General features: G+C 40.4%; 1 protein-coding gene across 2 annotated transcripts; it reads left to right on the forward strand.

Annotated features, from left to right (window-relative positions):
- Positions 1-511: 511 nt before the first annotated feature.
- On the forward strand, positions 512-16,378 carry LOC129163660 (uncharacterized). 2 transcript variants are annotated; one of them, XM_054741723.2, is made up of 5 exons: positions 512-717; positions 3,879-4,499; positions 7,125-7,455; positions 7,541-7,716; positions 9,581-16,378. In XM_054741723.2, the coding sequence occupies exons 2-5, from the start codon at positions 3,910-3,912 to the stop codon at positions 9,807-9,809; spliced, it is 1,326 nt and encodes a 441-aa protein (XP_054597698.2). In that variant the 5' UTR covers positions 512-717; positions 3,879-3,909; the 3' UTR covers positions 9,810-16,378. The 2 variants fall into 2 exon arrangements, with proteins under 2 accessions (XP_054597698.2, XP_054597697.2); XM_054741722.2 differs by lacking the exon at positions 512-717 and having other exon boundaries at positions 3,652-4,499.
- Positions 16,379-20,640: the final 4,262 nt, after the last annotated feature.

The following is a 20,640-nucleotide window of genomic DNA, read 5'->3' on the forward strand; positions in this document are numbered from 1 at the left end:
CAACCACAGATTAAGACCTTTGCCGCCAGCAAGTCTGAAGAACTTCACAACAGCCAACACCTTCATCTCCAGAGGAAGGAATTCACACACAGCCTAGTCATAATAAAACAGTCTCAAGCTTTTCTTTGTTTATTAATGTTAAATAATCATTTGATCACTTTGCTCATTATAAATGTATTTTAATCAAATGAATGATTATTATGCTTTGGGTAATCATAATGAACTATAATGAATCAGTATGCTTAATTAAATGTTTTTGAAGATGTTTAGCGATGACCTTCACACTTCCTCACACAAGGTTGTATTCACAGTAACTAAAAACACATTTGCTCTGACGCACAACAAGTTTGCTTTGGGAAGAGAAGTGATTTTGGTAGGTTAGTCAGAACGAGAGTGAGAACAAAAGAGAGAGGAAGTGTGGAACCAACGCCATGGGGAAAGGAGGCTTCCGGCTCTTTCCCCCCCCCCCCCCCCCACGCTATTTCTGTCAAGCCAGACAGAATAGCTGAAATGCAACCAGCTTACGCAGACTCGTCCCAGAGTCTTTTGATTTCTGAGTTAATTTAAACTTGAGAAAGTGCATCTGCCGAACGCTTCAGCAACGTGTACCGAGGTCAACTCTGGACTGGACCGTCGCACACCTTTGTCTTCTCTGTCAGCCAAGGTGGCATCTGGAGAAACATCCTCCTTCGGTCCGGATCTAAAGAGGGTCCTAAGGTCGGTGAGACAGAACACGACAGATAGCGTTCTGATGCAGCTTTTCTAATAAAAACTAAAGTTTAATTGCAAACATCATTTTTCACTCAGATTCACCTTTTCTCTCCCTGAAGCAATCTCAGACACCTGCATGCACGCATTCATAATTCCATCATCCTCAATTTTAGCACATCCAACACAAGGTCTATTTGTGCAAGCTTAAAATAACAACTGTTAAAGATTGTCTAACAATGTTGCCAATGTTGATATTTTTCCTATGATTGTCATTTCAAATCGTTAGTTTAAATTGAAGAATTAAAACTCTTTATATTTAAACTTGTCTTTTCTTTGAACTGAAACACAGACAAACTGATATGATCGTCAGTTTATCTATGAAAACAACCTCTGAGTCTTCTTATCTCTATAACATTTGGTTATTAATTTGTAAAAATTAATGTTCCAGATTATTATGTAGAATGGTTTATCTTTCATAAAAGAGCCAACAACCATTACGCTACACAACCCAATCATGTGCAATCATGTATGGACCCTTCTCCAATAGTGTATGGCTGCAGTCGGCCTGAATGGCCTCTGGGTCTGCAGTGATACCCTTCTCTCCATGTGTGCACCAGAGCAGAGCAACCAGGAAAGCACGACATGGATTTCAGCAGACTGAGTAAATTCTAATTGATCAAGTAGAACGGTATTTACATTCAAGTCACTAGCAGGAACTGTGCCACCTTATGTATCATCACTACTGCAGAAAAACACACACCCTCAAGATTACTGCGCTCTGTTGCCAACAACCTACTAGTTGTTCCACGGTCTAAGAGTCGCAGAGATCGAGCTTTTTGTGCTTTTGCCGCAAAATTGTGGAATGGCCTTCCACTGGAACTAAGACTCACAACTACACTTGAGGCTTATCAAGCAAAATTAAAAATGCACTACAGACTCATAGCATCCCGTTAGGCCTCTAATCTGATTGTTTTAACTGATTGTGTCTGTTTAACTGATGTGCCTGGTTTTTAGTCTTTGTTTGCATGTAGTTTTTAGCTAAATTAAGATTTTATCTATGGTTTTATTGTTTTTGGTACTTAACATGAATATGCATATAGTACTTTTTACTCCTTATGATGTATCCTTTAATATTTTAATCCTTGTTAACTTTACACAGCTGTGTTCAGCGCTTTGGGCTGCCTTGGTTGGCAGCAGGGAGGTGCTTTATAAATGAATGAATGAATTTCTTTCAGAATGATCGAAGGAGCGCAAGGTGGACTAAATGTGGGGGGGAACAAATGTGTCATTTTAAAAAGTGGGGGGACATGTCCACATCGAGAGGAGCCAGTTGAGATGGCTCAGGCATCTGGTCAGGATGCCTCCTGGACGCCTCCCTGGTGAGGTGTTCCGGGCATGTCCAACCGGGAGGAGGCCTAAAGGGAGACCCAGGACACGTTGGAGGGACATTGTCTCTCAGCTGACCAGGGAACACCTTAGGATTCCCCTAGAAGAGCTGGCTCAAGTGGATGGGGGGAGGGAAGTCTGTGCCTCTCGACTTAGGCTACTGCCCCCACGACCCGACTCCGGATAAGCGGACGAGGATGGATGGATAGATGGATGGATGGATGGAATGTGTAGTTTTTACCATTAATCTCTGGAAATATCCATCAAAATGTTGTTGTAAATGAATAAATGATGCTCAGGTGATGAAAAATATTGGCAGTTTCATGACATATAACCAAAAAAAATCTGTTCTAAAATACACAGGAGTAGGTTTAAGTCTGGGCGACACCATATTGAATGCCATGTTTCCTTCTACAGAAGCCTATGAGGACAAAACACATTTACTGATTTGTAACAAATGGTTACAAAATTTTCACCATTAATAAACATTGTTTTACACATTTACATCTTCACTCGTTGCAAGTGATGAAAGGGAATCTGTTCTTATTTTGCTGGAGGTTGTGCTCCTAAGGATTTTTGACCCTAATGGACATCCGTTGGTAAGGTCTTACTTGAGCACAACAGTAATGCTTGCTTGCAATCATTTAGGTAAGTACTGCCCCCATCGCCAGAGAAACTACACACTGTCACTTTAAGCCCATTTGTTTTCAAACTTGCTATAACAGCTTTAAAGTAAGTGTGTCATTTATCTTTGCTTCTCATCTCTTTATCATCATCATCAATTTTTTATACAGCACTTTCTAGTTAACTTCAGTCAGCCCCAAAGTGCTGAACACAGGTAAAACCGCATTAGAAATTTACCAAACACACAAATGCGAGTCCAGCAGGCAAAGGTGGATAACTAATGACAAGTCCAAACTCTGACACAGACCTGGATGAGGTGGGAGGCTTGGTTAGAGGCAGTTGAGGTTCAGACTCAGAAAGTCAACTGGACAGGTAACATTCTATGGACAAGGTGAGGCAAGGCAGCTTTATTTAACAGCATTTGAATATGTTTGAGTACTGTAAAGGCAGGGACACGAGGCAAAAACAAGAAGAACACATCCTCATCGATTCATTTTCTCAAAGGTTTTAACCCTCTCAGACTCAAAATAAGTTTTGATAAAAGGACGAACAACTAAGTCCTTCAGGGGTACTTCTGAGTTAAAAAATACTCATGAAATACATATGCGGAGTAACCAGGTAGGTAGGTTTTAACTGATACAAATCTGCAACGCCTGCCTCCAGAGGGTTAAGAGAGGGGGAGAGACGCCTTGCTGTTTTTTCTTGAGATAAAAGCTCTGCCATAAGAGGAATTGGTAAAGAATAGACTTTGGTCCCACAGTGGGGAAATGTAGCAGCTTCAGTAGCAGCAATAATAGCAACTCTCATGTTTGATTATCAGTAGGTTGCATTGAATGTCTCAGTTCATGGATGAATACCGGGCTTTGCATTAAACCAAAGGTAAGACCAAAGGCTTAGATTTTTATAGAAAACTTGGAAAAGATTTCAGCACAAAGATTTACCTAATTCATTTTAATTTGGAAAAAATTAGGTTGAAATTTGTTATTATAAAAGTAATGTTTAACTTCTGATTAAAAAATAAAAACATTTTTGCTTAGTTTTTTTTTTTTTTAAGTTCAGTGAATGCTTGAGAAAGTTTACATAGTCTACCAAGTTGTGGATCTGCCAGTTGATGAGTTAATGTGATTGTTTTCTTTGATTTCGTGTTTTTTCTACAGGTTATTTTTGTCTACTTTATCCTCTGCTCAAATGGGAAGCCGTTTGAAACTGATGCTTTTTCTGATGGTCATCACTACATCTGCCTTAGTGCTCCTGTTTAATACAAGAACACTCAGCCAGACATGGTTATACTCAACAACTCGTGGGCCTCCACCTGTTTGCCCATTGTCGACCTCAGAGGAGACCATCACTCCGCTTAAAAACACCAAGCACCTACTGGTCTCAGCCTTTATCGACCAGAGAGTGAATGGTTATGATGTACGCATCATTGGCATGTTTCTGAGAAACTCCATCCAGCCACTACACTGCCTTTTCTGCTGTTCCGGCCATTTAAATGGAACTAGTCCTGCAAATATCTTCCCACACACGGACCACTTCGGTTTTCCATTTGGTGCTACAGACGTCATGTGTCCGATACCTGAAAACTGTGAAGCTTCACACGTCACCCTTTCGACTCAGCCCAGTACAGAGGATGCTTCCGACCTCAGCTGGATTCTTATAAAAAACATGAAAACCAACAGAATAGGGAGGAAAATGCTTAACTTCACGGTTTGTATTTCAACTCTGTTTGGAGACTACAACAACGTGCTTCAGTTTACACAGACTCTGGAGATGTACAGGTCAGTAAAGTTTAACATGTAAAAACCTAAACATTGACATTGTCTGAAAAAAGTTATGTTAAATGTACAACCTGTGGGGTTCACTGAAAACCCATTTTTTAATTATAACTGGTCACTGAGTTTTTCCCTCAGGCTGAACATTGAAATACAAAATAGTCTCCTACTCTTACTCTCTTGCAAAGAGTCTGAGATTAAATAGATGGTGGAAATCTAGGACTTGAAAAACCTGACAGATCTACGACACACCGTCACTGAATGTTCATGACTCACCCATCTTGACTCACAACGGGATAGGCTGTTGTTTTGGTTTTTAAGAAACTGCAGCAAACATGCCGACCAGTTTAAGTTCACTGTTAGCATTGGCAACCTCACCACACAGCAGAACTCCTCCAGGCTTGTGTTATTTGTGGAGATAAAACATCCATGTTACAAGTCCGTGTTGCATTGCTGTTCAACAAGTTGAGGCGAGATGTCTAAATGTGAGAAACTAAGACTCCAAAACATGCTATCTGAAGCTCAGCTGTGATGAGGGTAACTTCTAGTTAATGAAAATTGTGCACTGCACCGGTATATTTTTTCCCCCTCGGGTACGACTTACAAGGCATTCCTTTACACTAGAGACCACCCTCACATGTATCGATTAAACCAGTGATCTACACCTTTAAGTTTTCTACAAATACTTTGCATTTATTCTATGTTGCATCAGATTATTTTGGTGCTTCTGGTTCAACATATAAAGTTCTCAGCATAAATGAGTAGACCCCACTACATTTGCCAGAAAACCTTTAGTTTCCTTTAAGAATCAACATTTTCTATGAGATGCTGTACTACACGATACTCCCACAAATGTGGACCATTGATTGCAAACGAGATTTGTTCATTTGCACAGACAGAAAAGTGATTTTCCAAACAAATCCATTCCAGCCCAAATACTAAAGGAAAGGACTACAAAAATATTGGCAAAGCTTTACATATGAGTCAAAATACCATAGTAAAAGTGACCAAAAAAATGAATGAAAGATGGAAGTGCAATCATCTTACAGAGACGTCCAGGCCATGTGCAGAAGTTAACATCTGGACAGGAGTATCTTCTGATGAGAAGGGTTGAAGAAAATCACAGTGCAAGTTCACTACATTTAGCTAAAGCAGTAGAAGGCCAGACTGGAGTGACCGTTTTCTGTGACACCATACAGCGCACGCTGCAGAGGAATGGCATGCATGGGTATCGTCCACAAAGGAAGCCTCTCCTAAAGCCCATGCATAAAAAAGCTACTTAGGATTTGCTAGGGCCCAAGCTGAAAGAGATGAAGACTACTGATGAGACTGATTCGAAAACTGTGTGGCATTGTTAAGGTGAGGATTTCGAAGAGAAATGCATGGTGCCTACAGTGAAGCATGGAGGTGGCGGTGTCCTTATGTGGGCTGCATGAGTGCTGCTGGTGTTGGGGAGCTGCATTTCATTGATGGTATCATGAAATCAACAATGTACTGCTCTATAATGAAAGAGAAGATATCATCACTCTGTGCACTTGGTCTTCGTGCACTTTTCCAACACGACAAAACTATCTAATCTAAAACTACTGTTGCATTTCTGAAGAACAGGGTGAAGGCGATTGAAATGCCAAGTATGTCTCCTGATCTGAACCCATTCCAACACCTGTGGGGAATTCTGAAGTGGCAAGTTGAGCATCACTCTCCATCCAGCATCCAGGCTCTAAAAGAAGTTATTCTTGAAGAATGGAAAAAGGATGTAGCAATATGTCTCCAACTTGTTCCTTCCATGCCTAGAAGACTTGGTGCTGTCCTTGAAAATCACAGTGGTCATACAAAATACTAGATGTAGTAGTCTTTTGTTTTAGGGTGTATTCATTTTTGCTTCAAACTGTTTTAGTAAAACTGAAGGTTTTGGGATCTAAGTTATATTATTCACTTTAATTTCATGTTATGGAGTTAAACAACAGCTTTGTGAAAAATCTGGAAATTGTTCTATTGTTTGTTGAGCTATTGATTAAATTTGTATTTTGAAAGGGGGTGTACCCGATACTCATTTATGCTGAGCACTGTAGCTATTCGTGAAGTGAAACATCTAATGTGTCGTTTATAAGGCTTACATTAGAAAAATGAGGGAAAATGTGATATTTAAAAACTGGATTTATGTTTATGAAATCATACTGGTCTGGCATTTGGAATACAGAGATTTACCGGTCAGTTCATATTTATTTAAAGGCCAAGTTCAATGAGAAACCATTTTCTTAATTGTTATTTTTAAAATATGGTCGGTCACGTCGAGTTTAACATGCAGTTTAAACATGAAAATAATCTTCTTCACCATTCCCTGCATTAGCTTCTGATGGAAAATGGATGAGGAAACTTGGATTAGAAAAGCCTGTGACATTAGCATGTCACACATTGAAAGTTAGCATTCATGGACTCATCTTAGCTTTTGTTGATTTAGTGTCCAGGAGAGAGTAGAAAATGGATATTTCTAGTGCTTCAACGATGACAAAGCAAAACAAAATGACTTAATTAGTTTTGACCATAAAATGGTAACATCAGATTTTCTTTGAGGAAAGAAATTCCTCAGATGAGCTTTGTGATCAAGATGTTTGTGTCTTTTTGTCCCAGGTTGCTTGGAGTGAACAGAGTGGTGATCTATAACACCAGCTGTGGCCCCGAACTTGATCGTCTTCTGCAAAGTTATGCTCAAGAGGGATTCCTGGAAATAGTTCCTTGGCCCATCGACAAGCACATGAACCCATCTCATGGCTGGGAACCTTCAAAATTTGGAGGTGATATCCACTACTATGGCCAGCTAACCACACTGAATGAGTGCATTTACAGATCCATGGAGCGTTCACGCTACGTCCTGTTGAATGACATTGATGAGATCATCATGCCATATCAACACAACAACCTGATGTCTCTAATGGACACCCTGCAAGTGCAGCATCCCAATGTAAATAGTTATTGGTGTTCAATAGAAACAAAGATAACTCCATGAATTATTTTCCCTTGTAAAAAAGCCTGTTTGCATTCTGTAGGTTGGCGAGTTCCTCATTGAAAGCCATTGCTTCCCCTACAGACACTTTGATCCAAACGGGACGTTTCACCTGCCAAGGTGGGGAGAAGTACCAGGAGTTAATATTCTGGAGCATATTTACAGGGAAGACCCTGACAGGTCAATTTACCATCCACACAAGATGATAGTTCAACCAAGGTGGGGACAGAAACACATTTAGTAATACATTTAAATTGTTATTCAGTTTGATCTTTTGGTGTTTAATCAGTAATTTAATCATATAATGTGGATATTTTCTGTATAATGCTAAACTCTGTTAGATAATGTACCAAATTTATATTTATCTTTGGAGCTCTTTGGTCCGGTTTGAAGAATTACCACTTTAATATAAGGCTCTTTCGGACAGAGCAGTTCTAGGAACTGAGTTCTCAGAACCATCATCTTAGAATTTATCATTGGTCGATCAAGTGAGAGCTGCTTCACTTCTTTCTCATTACACTCAAAACAAGCTAGTCCCGAATTAAAACAACAATCGTAATAAGACAGCATTGCAAAACAGAGAAAGCTTTACTTTTGAAATCCATACAAAAGTACTATTATTATGAAGCAAAGAGCGAGTTGTCACAAGAGGTCGAAGCAAGATGAAACAAAAAACGGGGTTCACCTGACGGTCTGTTTCAGGGATTTTGGTCTTTTGAACAAAAATGCACTTTTGGGTCATTTTCGGCCAAAAATTTTCAGTGGCCCAATTTTCAGTGCATCCCTAGTTATATGATTGGTCACTGTTTTACATAAATGCTAAACGTGAAAATAGACTTTTACTTCTATTTCTTGCATCAGCTACTGATTGAAAATAGTTGGGGAAATGCTCGGATTTAAAAAGTCAGTCAATTCATCATCAGTAAAACTTAGCATCATAGACTCACCCATCTTGTCTCGTGATGGAAGGCTGTTTTATTTAGCATCCAGGAGAGAGTAGAGCAAGTCTTGCCTAGTAGAAGCTAACTGTTAGCATTAACAATTCCACATAATGGCAGACATCCTTCAGTCTTGTGTTATATGTGGAGATAAAACATAAATGATGCAAAGAAACTGAGTTAGTGGTAGTCACATTGCGTTTAGCCAATCAGAGGTGAGATGTTGCAATATCAGGAAATAAGACTCCAAATTCTGTCATTTTCTGCTCACCTCTTCTCTGATTCACTTTGGGTTCCTGAAGCAGGGATGTGAGATCATTTTTCCCCACAGAGAACAGTACACCAGGCATTCATTTATTCTATAGACGACTGTAATTGTATTGGAAAAAAGTCAAGTAAACTTGGTCTTTAAAATTGGACTGAGAGACTTCAATCTAGTGCAGGGGTGCCCAATCCTGGTCCTGGAGGGCCAGTATCCTGCATGTTTTAGTTTGAACTCTGTTTCAACACACCTGATTTCAATGAACAGATAATTAATAGGCTTCTGCAGAGCCTGGCGAACTGCTACACAGGTGTTTTAACCACTGAATCAAGTCTGTTGGAGCAGAAAAATCACAAAACCTGCTGGATACCGGCCTTCCAGGACCAGTGTGAAGCTGCCAGGGTGAGTATCCGTTAGAATTACTGAAGAATGAAGTCCTGGTTCTAAGCTGCTTCAGTGAACCCAATCTTTGAGAAATGGCAAGATGTTCTGTCCACTAGGCGGCAGACTTAGTCTGAACGAAGTCCACTGGCATTGTTTTAGCATCGAATCTGGATTATCCAGGACACCCAAATCTGTAGGTTTTCCTGGAACTCACTTGAGGACCTACAACTTCAGGGAGAGGTGAAGAGTGTTGCTGTGGATAGGGACATCTGGGTATCCCTCCAGGGCCTGTTATCTCCACTTACGTTCAGATAAGTTACAGAAATGGGATCCCTTCAAAATTCAATTAAAAATCTCCAAATATTCATTCTTTTTATATATTCTGGGTGATCATACAGCAAAGCTTGGCTTGAAAATCAAGTTTAAGTGTGTTCTGTATAACACATTTCAATTCAAAATACGAATTTCTGTACACTTTCTTTGTGTGTTTACATCACAGAATGGTGGAGCAGACGTCAGTCCATGAAGTGCTCAAGAAATTTGGACAGAGATACAAAGTTCCCTTAGAAGTCTGCCGGATCATTCACACTAGTGTGGCTGGATCGCCACATGTGGGACATATTTATGTGGACAAACGACTGTGGAACTTCCATGAAAGACTAATCCCTAATGTGGACAGGGTGCTGAAGAGAGTGGGGCTGCTAAGGTCTAATGAAAAGGAAAAATAGGTAAAAGGAAATGTTGAGAGGTAGGAATACATCTGCTGCAGAGACTACAGTACAGTGATAAACAACCCCACACTGACCATATCACCTTGTTGCACTGATACAGGAAGGAGTTCAACCATATTGGTAGGGGATAGGTAGGGGAAGGAGCTGCAGTTTTACTTGGATTAAAGGTGCTACATTGAATACAGATAAATCATCATCTTTATGATTAAAGAGCTTTTTGTAATCACAAAGATTACTAGAGTGCTGTACACCAAATAAGCATGCTAAACAGCAGTAAAATAAGCAGATAGATAGATAGATAGATAGATAGATAGATAGATAGATAGATAGATAGATAGATAGATAGATAGATAGATAGATAGATAGATAGATAGATAGATAGATAGATAGATAGATAGATAGATAGTATTGTGATTTTAGAATAAGGTGTACATCTTACATCTTATATCCATATCATGCTATTGTAAACCGTTGAGAAAAAAGGTAGGCACAGTATATGATAAAATATTAGCTATGAATTAAAAAAATGTTCATATTTGAAACTTTGTTCATATTTGATGTTTAATGCATGCCTTTGGTGTACGTTGAACTCATGCTCATAGTACAGTGGTTTATAACTTCAGCCACAGTGGCTACAGGCACAGCCAATGTGCTATGAGCATAGCAGCTAACTGCTATGACCACAGCTACTGTGCTACAGGTAATGTTAGCGTAATATGATGGAGCATGAGTTATAAGTACACAAAGACTTTCATTACTGTGCATAATTAGATCACAAATCCTGTAGGTTTTTTCTGACCATTCTTCTGTTATGTTTAATATTTCTGGTTCATTGCCTGGAGCTATCAGTCGGTCAATCAAACTTTGTTTGCATAGCACTTTTTATGCAAAAGAAAATGCAGCTCAAAGTGCTTAACAGATTTAAATGACCCAATATAACCCATATTCCCATCCTTCCCCACAAATATATAAACATTTGTGTCAGTTACACCCCACATCCCACAACCCCTTTGACACACACACACACACACACACACACACACACACACACACACACACACACACACACACACACACACACACACACAAACTAAAAAACAGCATAAGTAAACACTAGGCTGAGTTCAGATGGGTTAGGTAATGAATGAAACACCATCAGGTGAGCCATCTGCTCGGCAGTAGTTGATTGATGGCAGCAGCCAAGGCACCAACCCAGGGTGCCCAGGGAGAAAGGGCAAAAAAAAAAAAAAACACCACCGCCTAAGCAGACTCAGGCCACCACAGTCAACCACCACCCCCGAGGCAGAGGGCCCCACAGAGGAAACACTGGAATGATTAAAATAAGTAAAATGACAATAAATAAATAATAATATTAATAATAATAATTATACCTAATATGGATAGTAAAATAACATATAACACTGATTAAAGAGATAGTCAAACACTAAAACATAAATGTCTAATACCACTAAAATGACAATTATAAATAAATACGTTCATTAATAAAACAGTAAATGCAGCCAAAAACAGATATCGGTAAAAGCTAAGCTAAAAAGGTGAGTCTTAAGCCTGCTCTTAAAAACATGAACATTCTCTACGACCCTGAGGTCCTCTGGCAGCCTGTTCCAGAGACGAGGGCCATAATACTGGAAAGATGTCTCACCATGGGTGTGCGTCCGGACTTTGGGGACCACAAGGAGACGGCTGTCAGAGGAGCGCAGAGGCCGCGAGGGTTCATAAGGTAAAAGCAGTTCTGAAAGATAAGAAGGCCCAAGACCATTAAGAGACTTAAAAACCATTAAGAGAACCTTAAAATCGATCCTGAAACATACAGGGAGCATACACAGTGATTCTAAAACTGGTGTGTGTGCTCCCGCCTCCTGGTCTTCATCAGGACACGTGCTGCAGAGTTTTGTAAAAGTTGTAAGCCTGAGATGCTCTTTTTGGGAAGACCAGAAAGCAGGACGTTACAGTAGTCTATTCCACTGGTGATAAAAGCAGGCATCAGCGTCTCCCTATTGGTCCGAGAGAGAATGGGGTGGACTCTGGCAATATTCTTTAGATGATAAACGCCTATTTTAGTGATGTTTTTAATGTGTAGGATAAAAGTCAGCTCAGAGTTGAAAATCACGCTCAGGTTCTCGACTTGTAAAGAAGGGTTAAAAGACAAAGATTGTCGTTTAGACAAAATTTTCTCTCTCTGGGCCTCAGGACCGATGATTAAAACTTCAGTTTTGTCCTAGTTGAGCTGGAGAAAGTTTCTGCCATCTAGGTTTCAATGTCTAAAATGCAGTTAAACAGTGCATCCATTGGCTGTGTGTCATTAGGAGACACGGAGATGTACAACTGTGTATCATCAGCGTAACTGTGGAAATTCACCCTGTATCTCCTGATGACACCACCAAGAGGGAGCATAAGCAGGCACCTCGCTGTTCTACGTTTATCTCTCCTGCTATGTCTGCCCAGCTGCTATCTGTTCTCAAAGTTGACTCCTTTTTTACCTCTGATTCTTCAGAGGATGTTTATGTGCGTCTACATTCTTTAAACTCTATTAATGCTTGTTCTGCTGCCTTGGACACGTTTGCTCCTCTCAGACTTTGACGGAAAACGACTATCTCGGAGATACATGGCTGAATGATGAAACTCACAGCCTTAGATGGCAGTGCAGGACTCTGGACCGAAGGTGAAGAAAGGACAGGCTATTTCCCAACAACTTTTTACAGAGTCTCATTATCAGAAAGTGGTTCGATATGCTCGAAATAAATATTTCTCTGATATCATCGTACAATATCAAGGGGATCAGTCAAGATTGTATAGTGCTATAAACTCTGTTTTGTTGTTAACTGCTTCGGATGGTCTTACTCCTTCTGTTTCACTCTGTACTGAGCCTCAGAAATGTTTCTATCACAAAATTGCTGACATTAGACTTTGCCTTCTTCCCCTAAAACATGCCTGCCTCGTGGAATCACCAGCTCCACCTGCTCTCTCTAATTTTGACCTTGAGGAACCGATTAGTTTCTTAAAACCTGCTGGTTCTCCTGTGGATTCTTCTCCACCAAAGCTTATGCGTGACCTTCTTCCAGTTCTGGGTCCAGCCATTCTGACAATCGTGAACGCCATCATCACTACTGGAGTTTTTCCTGACCTTCAAAAAAACGGTTGTACAGCCGGTTTGGAAGAAGCCTGGCTTGGACAATTTAAACTATGACAACTTATGCCCAATTTCCAAAGTCCCATTTTTATTGAAGGTTTTGGAGAAAATTGTTCACTCTCAAATCGTAACTCACATGGAGAATAATTTGCTCTTTGATATGAATCAATCGGCTTTTAGACAGCACCATAGCACAGAATCTGCTCTTATTTGTGTGCTAAATGATAGTTTGGTTGCGTCTGATTCATGTTCTCATGTGCTCCTGCTGTTACTGGATCTGTCAGCAGCTTTTGATACCATTGACCACCTCATCCTGTTGGATCGCCTTGAAACATGGGTTGGTCTTACAGGTTCTATTCTGGACTGGTTTCACTCTTACCTGGCAGGGTTAGGGTTAGGGTTGTACCTCAAGTGAATTTGGACAGTGGGTTCCATCAGATAAATGTGGTGATAAGATTGTGTATTTTTTCCAACTACGCCGCCTAACTCCCTTGAAGCCGATTCTGAAACGATCGCATCTGGAATATGTTATTCACACCTTCATCACCTCCCGCCTGGAGTATGCTAATGCACTTCTCAGTGGTACTGCAGTTTCAGCCTTGAGCTGGCTGCAGTTAGTACAGAATGCTGCAGCACAGTTCCTAACAAACGCAAATAGACGCGGTCACATCACCCCGGTTCTGGTACATTTACATTGGTTTCCAGTAACATTCGGGTGAGATTTAAAATTCTGCTTTTTGTGTTTAAGGCCTTAAATGGTCTTGCTCCAACCTATTTATCGGATCTGCTTAAACCAGCTCACTCACTGAAGTCAACTGACTGCTGGCTGCTCTGTATTCTGCCCATGAATATAAAACTAGGAGGGAGCGAGCTTTTGTGTATGTCGCCCCAGTGTTTTGGAATGCACTACCCCTTTCTATTAGGTAGTCTTCATGCATTGCTGTTTTTAAATCTCGGCTGAAGACTCACTTGTACAAAGAGGCTTTTGGGTAATGACTCTTTTATTGTGCTTTACAGATTGTTCTTACCTGTAGTGTGATGTTGTTTTATGATTGTTTTGTGCAGCACTTTGGTCGGCTCACATGTCGTTTTTTAAATGTGCTATAGAAATAAAGGTGGTATGGTATGGTAAAATATGAACAAAGTTTCAAATACGAACTAATTATTTTAATTACAGTACTTACAAACTGCCAAAACAATGCTTCTCAGTTATGTGTTGACCTATATCGCTAAACCTTTAACACAAAGGAGTCCATCCAGGCAGTGGGTGCATTCACAGCAATTCATAGGTATAGCCATTGGCTGTTCTCATAGCTACGGGATGGCAGTCACAGCCATTTGTGGCTTCAGGCACGCCCTTGTGGCTGTGGCTACAATCGAAGCTTGGCCTCCCTCACAAAATGTGCCTACAAGTGTGATTGATATTCCAGAGGTTAAATGTCTGCCTATTAACTCTGTTGTGCTATGTGCTGACATGGGTTCGACCGCCGGTGATGTCTGCAGTAATTTACGTAGCCAGCTGAAACAGATTTCATGTATTTAAATTTTTGTTTTATTGATTATTTTCTGCAAAATATTCTTGTTTTTCTTAACATCTTTGATTTGGTGAAGGCTGTCAGATGGCAGACTTGGTGGTGCAGTGATTATAGAGTCCTGGGTTGGGATACAGTGTTGTGCAGGTTCATATCATGGCACCAACTTTTATTCTTTTTTTTTTTAGCTACACTTGTCAGTATGATGGTTTCAACCTTTGTTAGTAAACAGTATAAAATATAAAGACTAATATGTTTTCTTTTCTTTATTTTTTATTTAGCCCGTGTGAGTCAATGTGAGGTGTGCAGAGTTAATCAACTAAAATGCTGCTTAGAAATGACCTAAGCTACATATCCTACGCTGGCCATGGAAAGCGTGTTTCAGAACGTAGACCAAATTCAAGGGAGGAGCAGGGCCTGGAAGGAGGTATTACATAAAAACTTCAAATTTCGACTTTTCAGGAATTTCAAAATAAAACGTAAAACTTGTAGCTGAAACAGGAAAATGCATGAATGCAGCCAAAAACTGGTTTGGGGGTATTTTTCATGAAGAAACAGCAATGTAATATGCTAAAAAGCTCCAAAAAGTGGATTTCCCGTGATATGGCCCCTTTAATGTTGACATTTTTTCAAATTTTACCACACATTGTCTTATATTAACCATACTGCCCTAAAAAACTGTGCTAACTCACCGATTCATTATCTTAACCAATGATTCCTCACTGGGGTCATGGAGAACTGGTGTTTATCCCCAGCAGTCACCGAGTGTGAGGTGGGTGACACAAATATGGCAATTATGTGAGCACAGTTGATCTTTTGGACACAGCTGTTGTTTCACCTGTTAAAAAATATTTGTTAAAAAAAAACAATAAAAATCTAACAATTTCAATTAAAAAAAATACAATAACATTGAATCAGATTACACCAGTGACCTATGGAGCATTCTGCCAACAATGCCAAGTGTGGCAAGGTGGAGAAACGGGGTCCCAGGTGGGATTCGATCCGCAGGCTCCTGTGCGAGAGTCACGCACGCTAACCAGTCAGCCAAAGGGATATCCCCTTGGCTAAGTAGCCAGGGCGCGTGATCAATCGGGTCACAGTGACAGGACGCTCACACTGTCACATAACCTGGACGCATCCACTTTTGCACCACTTTGCAAACATGTATGCTACTGGTATGACCAACCATCTGTTCAAAATGTAAATGAAGCCAAATGCAACGCATTCTGCATGGCATCATCGGTTTTGCCAGAATTGTCCATCATCCCTGCAAATGATGCCCTGTATCAACTCCAAACGGGAAAACTACCAAGCAACCATAATGAGGTCAGCCCTGAAAGTTAAAATATGTGCCCCCTCACCTGCTGGTAGTCTGACTGTTACCTGGATGAGTAGAAATCCTTCCCCTGACAGTGTAATGCAGGTAGTTCACTGTAGTTGCAGGAAAGGCACATGTGAGACAGGAAGGTGTTGCTGTCTCTCAGCAGAGCTGTCATGCACAGATATATGCCTGTGCCGAAGGCAACAAAAAAGCTGCCTCTGACTACAGCTCTTAGAGTGAGTGACAGTGATGGATGATGAATTATACACTCAGTGTTATTGTAAATATGTAAAAGTGTTTTGTGTGAATTTGTAAACATTGTTTCTGTGAAATTTTGGGAAATCAGCACAGAAGACTGGGGGATGCAGCAAATGCACATCACTTTAAAATTCCTCGAATCCTTGAGCTGTGCAAATATGTTTTCTGTGCAAATGTAAATCATGTTCCTGTAAGTATTGTGATTTTTCTTTCTTTTAAAAAAAAGGTGATTTTGATATTTGTTTTGGTTTTTGATGGACTGAAACTGGTGTAAACATTACTCATTAAAAGGACTTTAAATTAATGCTTATCTTCATTTAATTAGAGGTGATAGCAGTGGCGTAGCAAGTTTGAGCTGGGTCCCGGGGAAAGTGTTACTTTACCAACCCCCCCCCCCCCCCCCTCCAAAAAAAAATTGAAGAATAAAAAAATATATATACTATTGTGAAAAGTGCTGGGATGATTGAAAATGGATCTGATCTAGAAGAGAAGGGAGCAGGGTACTGATACTGATGAATAAATTAGTGAGGAAGATGTCATTTCTAGTGCATTATGGCAGGTTATTGAATTGCAATGATATTGTTTCTAATTGACCAAATAAAATGTGTGCTTTAAAAATGATTTAAGTTATCATTTAAAAAACATCAACAAATTGGAACTCATTATTATTATTATTATTATTATTATTATTATTATTATTATTATTATTATCACTAACAGCCATTTATATTGATTTTAGGTGTAAACATTTTCTTTTTTGCCAAAAGTTGTCACCATTTATATTAAAATTTATTTTTATCTAAGTAGTATTTTGTTCACATTTATGAGTCGACTAATTAGTAATAGCTAGAACTGTTTTATTTTTCTTTTAAATCCCACCAAATACAAATTCGTGTCTCAGAAGGTTAAAGTTGAAATTGACTGTTACGGCTACCAGCCGGCCATTGGGATGCAGGAGCCAGGATCACCCAGCCCTGGTGATCAGCCTGACATTGCCCCTCCTCCTCCTCTCTCCCAGGCTGCTGAGGAGCACAGCTGAACGGAATCCTCCTCATGACCCACACCTGGGATAAAAAAAGGCTGTGCTTTCAGCAGTGCAGGGGTTCTGCTGTCCTCCAGGCCTCATTTTGTTTTCAACCCCATCGTTTGTGGTGAGTTTTAACTTTGAAAGTTTTAACTCTGAGTTGAGGAGTTTAAAGGAAAAAAAAACTCTCAGTGATCCATAGGGATCTTTGGTTGATGTCAACTTAGTTGACTCTGTTTTAAGGTTAACTCTGCTTTAGTTTTTAGACTTTTATCAACTTTGTTGTGTTTTTAAAACACCTTCAGTTTAGGTAAAACTTTTAATACTTTTAACCAGGTGTTTTATATAGTTGATAAGTTGTCTTTTAACTGTTAACCTTATTGAAAATTTTGTTTTGCATTATTTTAAAACTGCTCGCCATCTGTTTGCACTTGTTTTTAGAGCCTTTTATAACAATTAAACCCATTTTAACTCCATTGTCGTATTTCTTATGTTGCCCCCCTTCACAATTTAACAACACATATCGGTGACGTAACATAAATGGGGGCTCATCTGGTAGCCGTAACATTGACGTCACCCTGGCCCGTGAAAGGGAAAAATAAAGTTTAGCCATAACTTCTGACACAGCAGCAAAATGTTGTTACAAGTTATTTCTCTCTGTCCCTAAAAAGCAGACGAGTCTGATCATCTTCATCAGTACTTGACAGTTGCTGTTTCTCAGCTGGTATCCACCCCCGTCCCCTGTGCTCCTCTACAGCAGCGTGCACTAAAAATTGAACCCAAAACCAGCTCACAAATCGATCACTGACTAGCACAAATGCACTCGAGTTGTGTTTAATTAGAGAACACACAGAACCTACCATGGACGAATATTAACATGGGCAAACTGCATGGGGTCCAGTTGGCGGAGGTTGTGATTTCTCTGTGGTCGGACAGAATCAGGTCCTCGAATAATTTAATGACTACTGATGTCAGCTCAACAGGTGTGTAGTCCTGCAGTGATCCTTGGCTTTTTAAGGACTGAGACTATAACGGAGGATTATTAGCAGCTCAACATCTCCAACTCAACCTCTCTAATTGAATTATTTGTCATCCCTGCAAAACCATCCAAATGGCACAATATCTCAATCCAAAATCATTCCCTTTAAAGGCAGTTCAAAATGTGGGTGTTGTGATGGATGGCTAGCTGACCTTTTAAAGGTCATCTTGCCTCTGTCACTCGTTCATGTCGTTTTGCGCTGTATAACAAACAAAGGATCAGACCATACCTAGCACAATATGCCACCCAGCCAGTTCCTAGTGCAATCTACTGTCATCTCCCACCTTGACTACTGCAATGTCCTTCTAACTGGTCTTCCAGCCAGTACTGTGAGACCTCTTCAAATGGTCCAGAATGCAGCGACGCATTCTGCTCCAACAACAGTAACAGCAAAAACTCATTTATTTCATTATCTACAAGAATTATATTGTGTATTTTAGTTATTTATTAAAATGGTTGAGTAGTACTTCCAGGCCTGGCCTGCCAGACTTGTCGAGTCTGGTTACTCACAGGCAGAGAGGCGCATGAGGGGCGGGACTAGGCAGCTCAAAATAACCAATCAAAAAAAAGACGGAAATGTTGACGGTACCACTGTAGTTTTGTAGCTGTAGTAAAAAATGGCGTCTGGCAACACCGCAAACATCTTATTTATTTTTTAGAAGAAATGCTTTTAGCACTTCTACTTGTTGTGGTTTTAAAGACATTCAAGTCATTTAGGCCTAGTCCACACGTAGCCGGGTCTTTTTAAAAACGAATATCTGCCCTTCCAAGAACTTGCATCCACACCACCTATTTAAAAAAAAAAAAAAAACTCTGTCCACACGTACCCGGATAAATACGTTGTTAAGGACATGCCAGACCTGTAGGCGGCAGTACTTCCCCCGTTCTTAACCTCGTCCTTCGTCTGTGGTCTTCTGCAAGGAGCAGTAATTCCGCTTGCAAAAACAAACAAGCAAAAAGCGCTTGGACAATTGATAAAGCGAGCGCAGCTCTGAGGGCATCCATGCTGTCGGCTAGTGTAAACACAGGTCGCACACGTGATGTCAGCATTTTTTTTTTGTTGCGGAAAGTGACGTTGCGGACCTTAAAACTCCGGTTTTGTCTGTCCACACACAGACACCCAAAACGGAGAAAACGCAGATCTTCACTTTGGCCGGAGTTTTTAAAAAGATCTGTTTTCGTGTGAAAAAACTCCATTTTCGTGTGGATGACAGGCCAAAACGTAGAAAAAGATCTACGTTTTGGCAGATCCCCGGCTACGTGTGGACAGGGCCTTAGAACAGAGGAAATAGCCGCAGCGAACTCCACCGTTGTCGTTGTTGTTTATGAGAAACTGAGCGTCGCTGTGTGTGACGTCTGGGACGCTGTAGTCAAAAATGACGTCTGGCGACGGAGCAAACATCTTTCTTTTGAAGAAAGGCTTTTGGCGTTTCTACTTGTTTTGGTTTTAAAGACACATTCAAGTAATTTAGAACAGAGGAAAGAGCCGCAGCGAACTCCGCTTCAGTCACCATGTTTCTAACAAACTCAGCGTTGTGGTGTGTGACGTACGCCACTCAGCGCTGATTGGCTCAGTTAGAATTCTCAGGGGGTGGGGTTATTGAATAGGAGAGTTCCCAGACCCTTTCTCTGTGCAGTCTGGCACACATATATATATATATATAAACACTAGATGGCGAAAGCAGGAGTCGAGGGCATAGCTAAACGGCGGCCATCTTACCTCAAACAACAGACCCCTCCGCTCTCAATGGTAGCAGCTGGAAGGTGAGTGATCAGCTTAAACAAAAACACCCGTAACTCGATGAAATATTAACGAATTTACAAGTGGTTTGCCTTATTACAAACCTTAGAACACATGGGCTTGAGACAACATACTTGCACGTGTTGAAATTAACGCTTTTGCTTTTGAAAGTGACTTAATTGTTTACCATGTGTCCCGGACACATCTCTGGCGTTTATAACAAATCAAACCTTTTGAAAATCGGTTGAAAATTGAGCAAGTTACAGTTATTTAAATAGTGCATGCACAATACACCCCACTGTCAAGAAAGGGGGCAGCTGTCTGAGGTAAGATGGCCCCCACATTCCTACGTCGCATCCCATTGGCCAACAGTGGGGACAAGGCATCTAGTGTTTATATATACATATCTATGGGCCAGGCTACGTACTTCCTATTTCTCCAACATAAAATTGTTTTTAAGAAACAAATACTTACCTTGGATCTCATACACCTGGTGCATGGTCCTTTTTAATTATTTTGATTCTCATTGTCATTTTTAGTGACTTGTCCTTTTTCCTATAAGTTTTGATAAGCACTGGACTAGCGTCCTATATGTACCCAGAGGAAACCTATTATAGTTAAAAACACTAAAACATAGGTCCTGTGTTATAGCTACATGTGTGAAGTGTGCAGAGAAACTAACCGCATCAAAATCGGTTCGTCAGTGGGGGGTGGGGGCGACCTATCCAAAATGGCGGTGCCACAGCTCATCAGCGCCCAAAG

The sequence above is a fragment of the Nothobranchius furzeri genome, chromosome 18 (genome assembly GCF_043380555.1).
Source record: "Nothobranchius furzeri strain GRZ-AD chromosome 18, NfurGRZ-RIMD1, whole genome shotgun sequence".
Taxonomy (NCBI): Eukaryota; Metazoa; Chordata; class Actinopteri; order Cyprinodontiformes; family Nothobranchiidae; genus Nothobranchius; species Nothobranchius furzeri.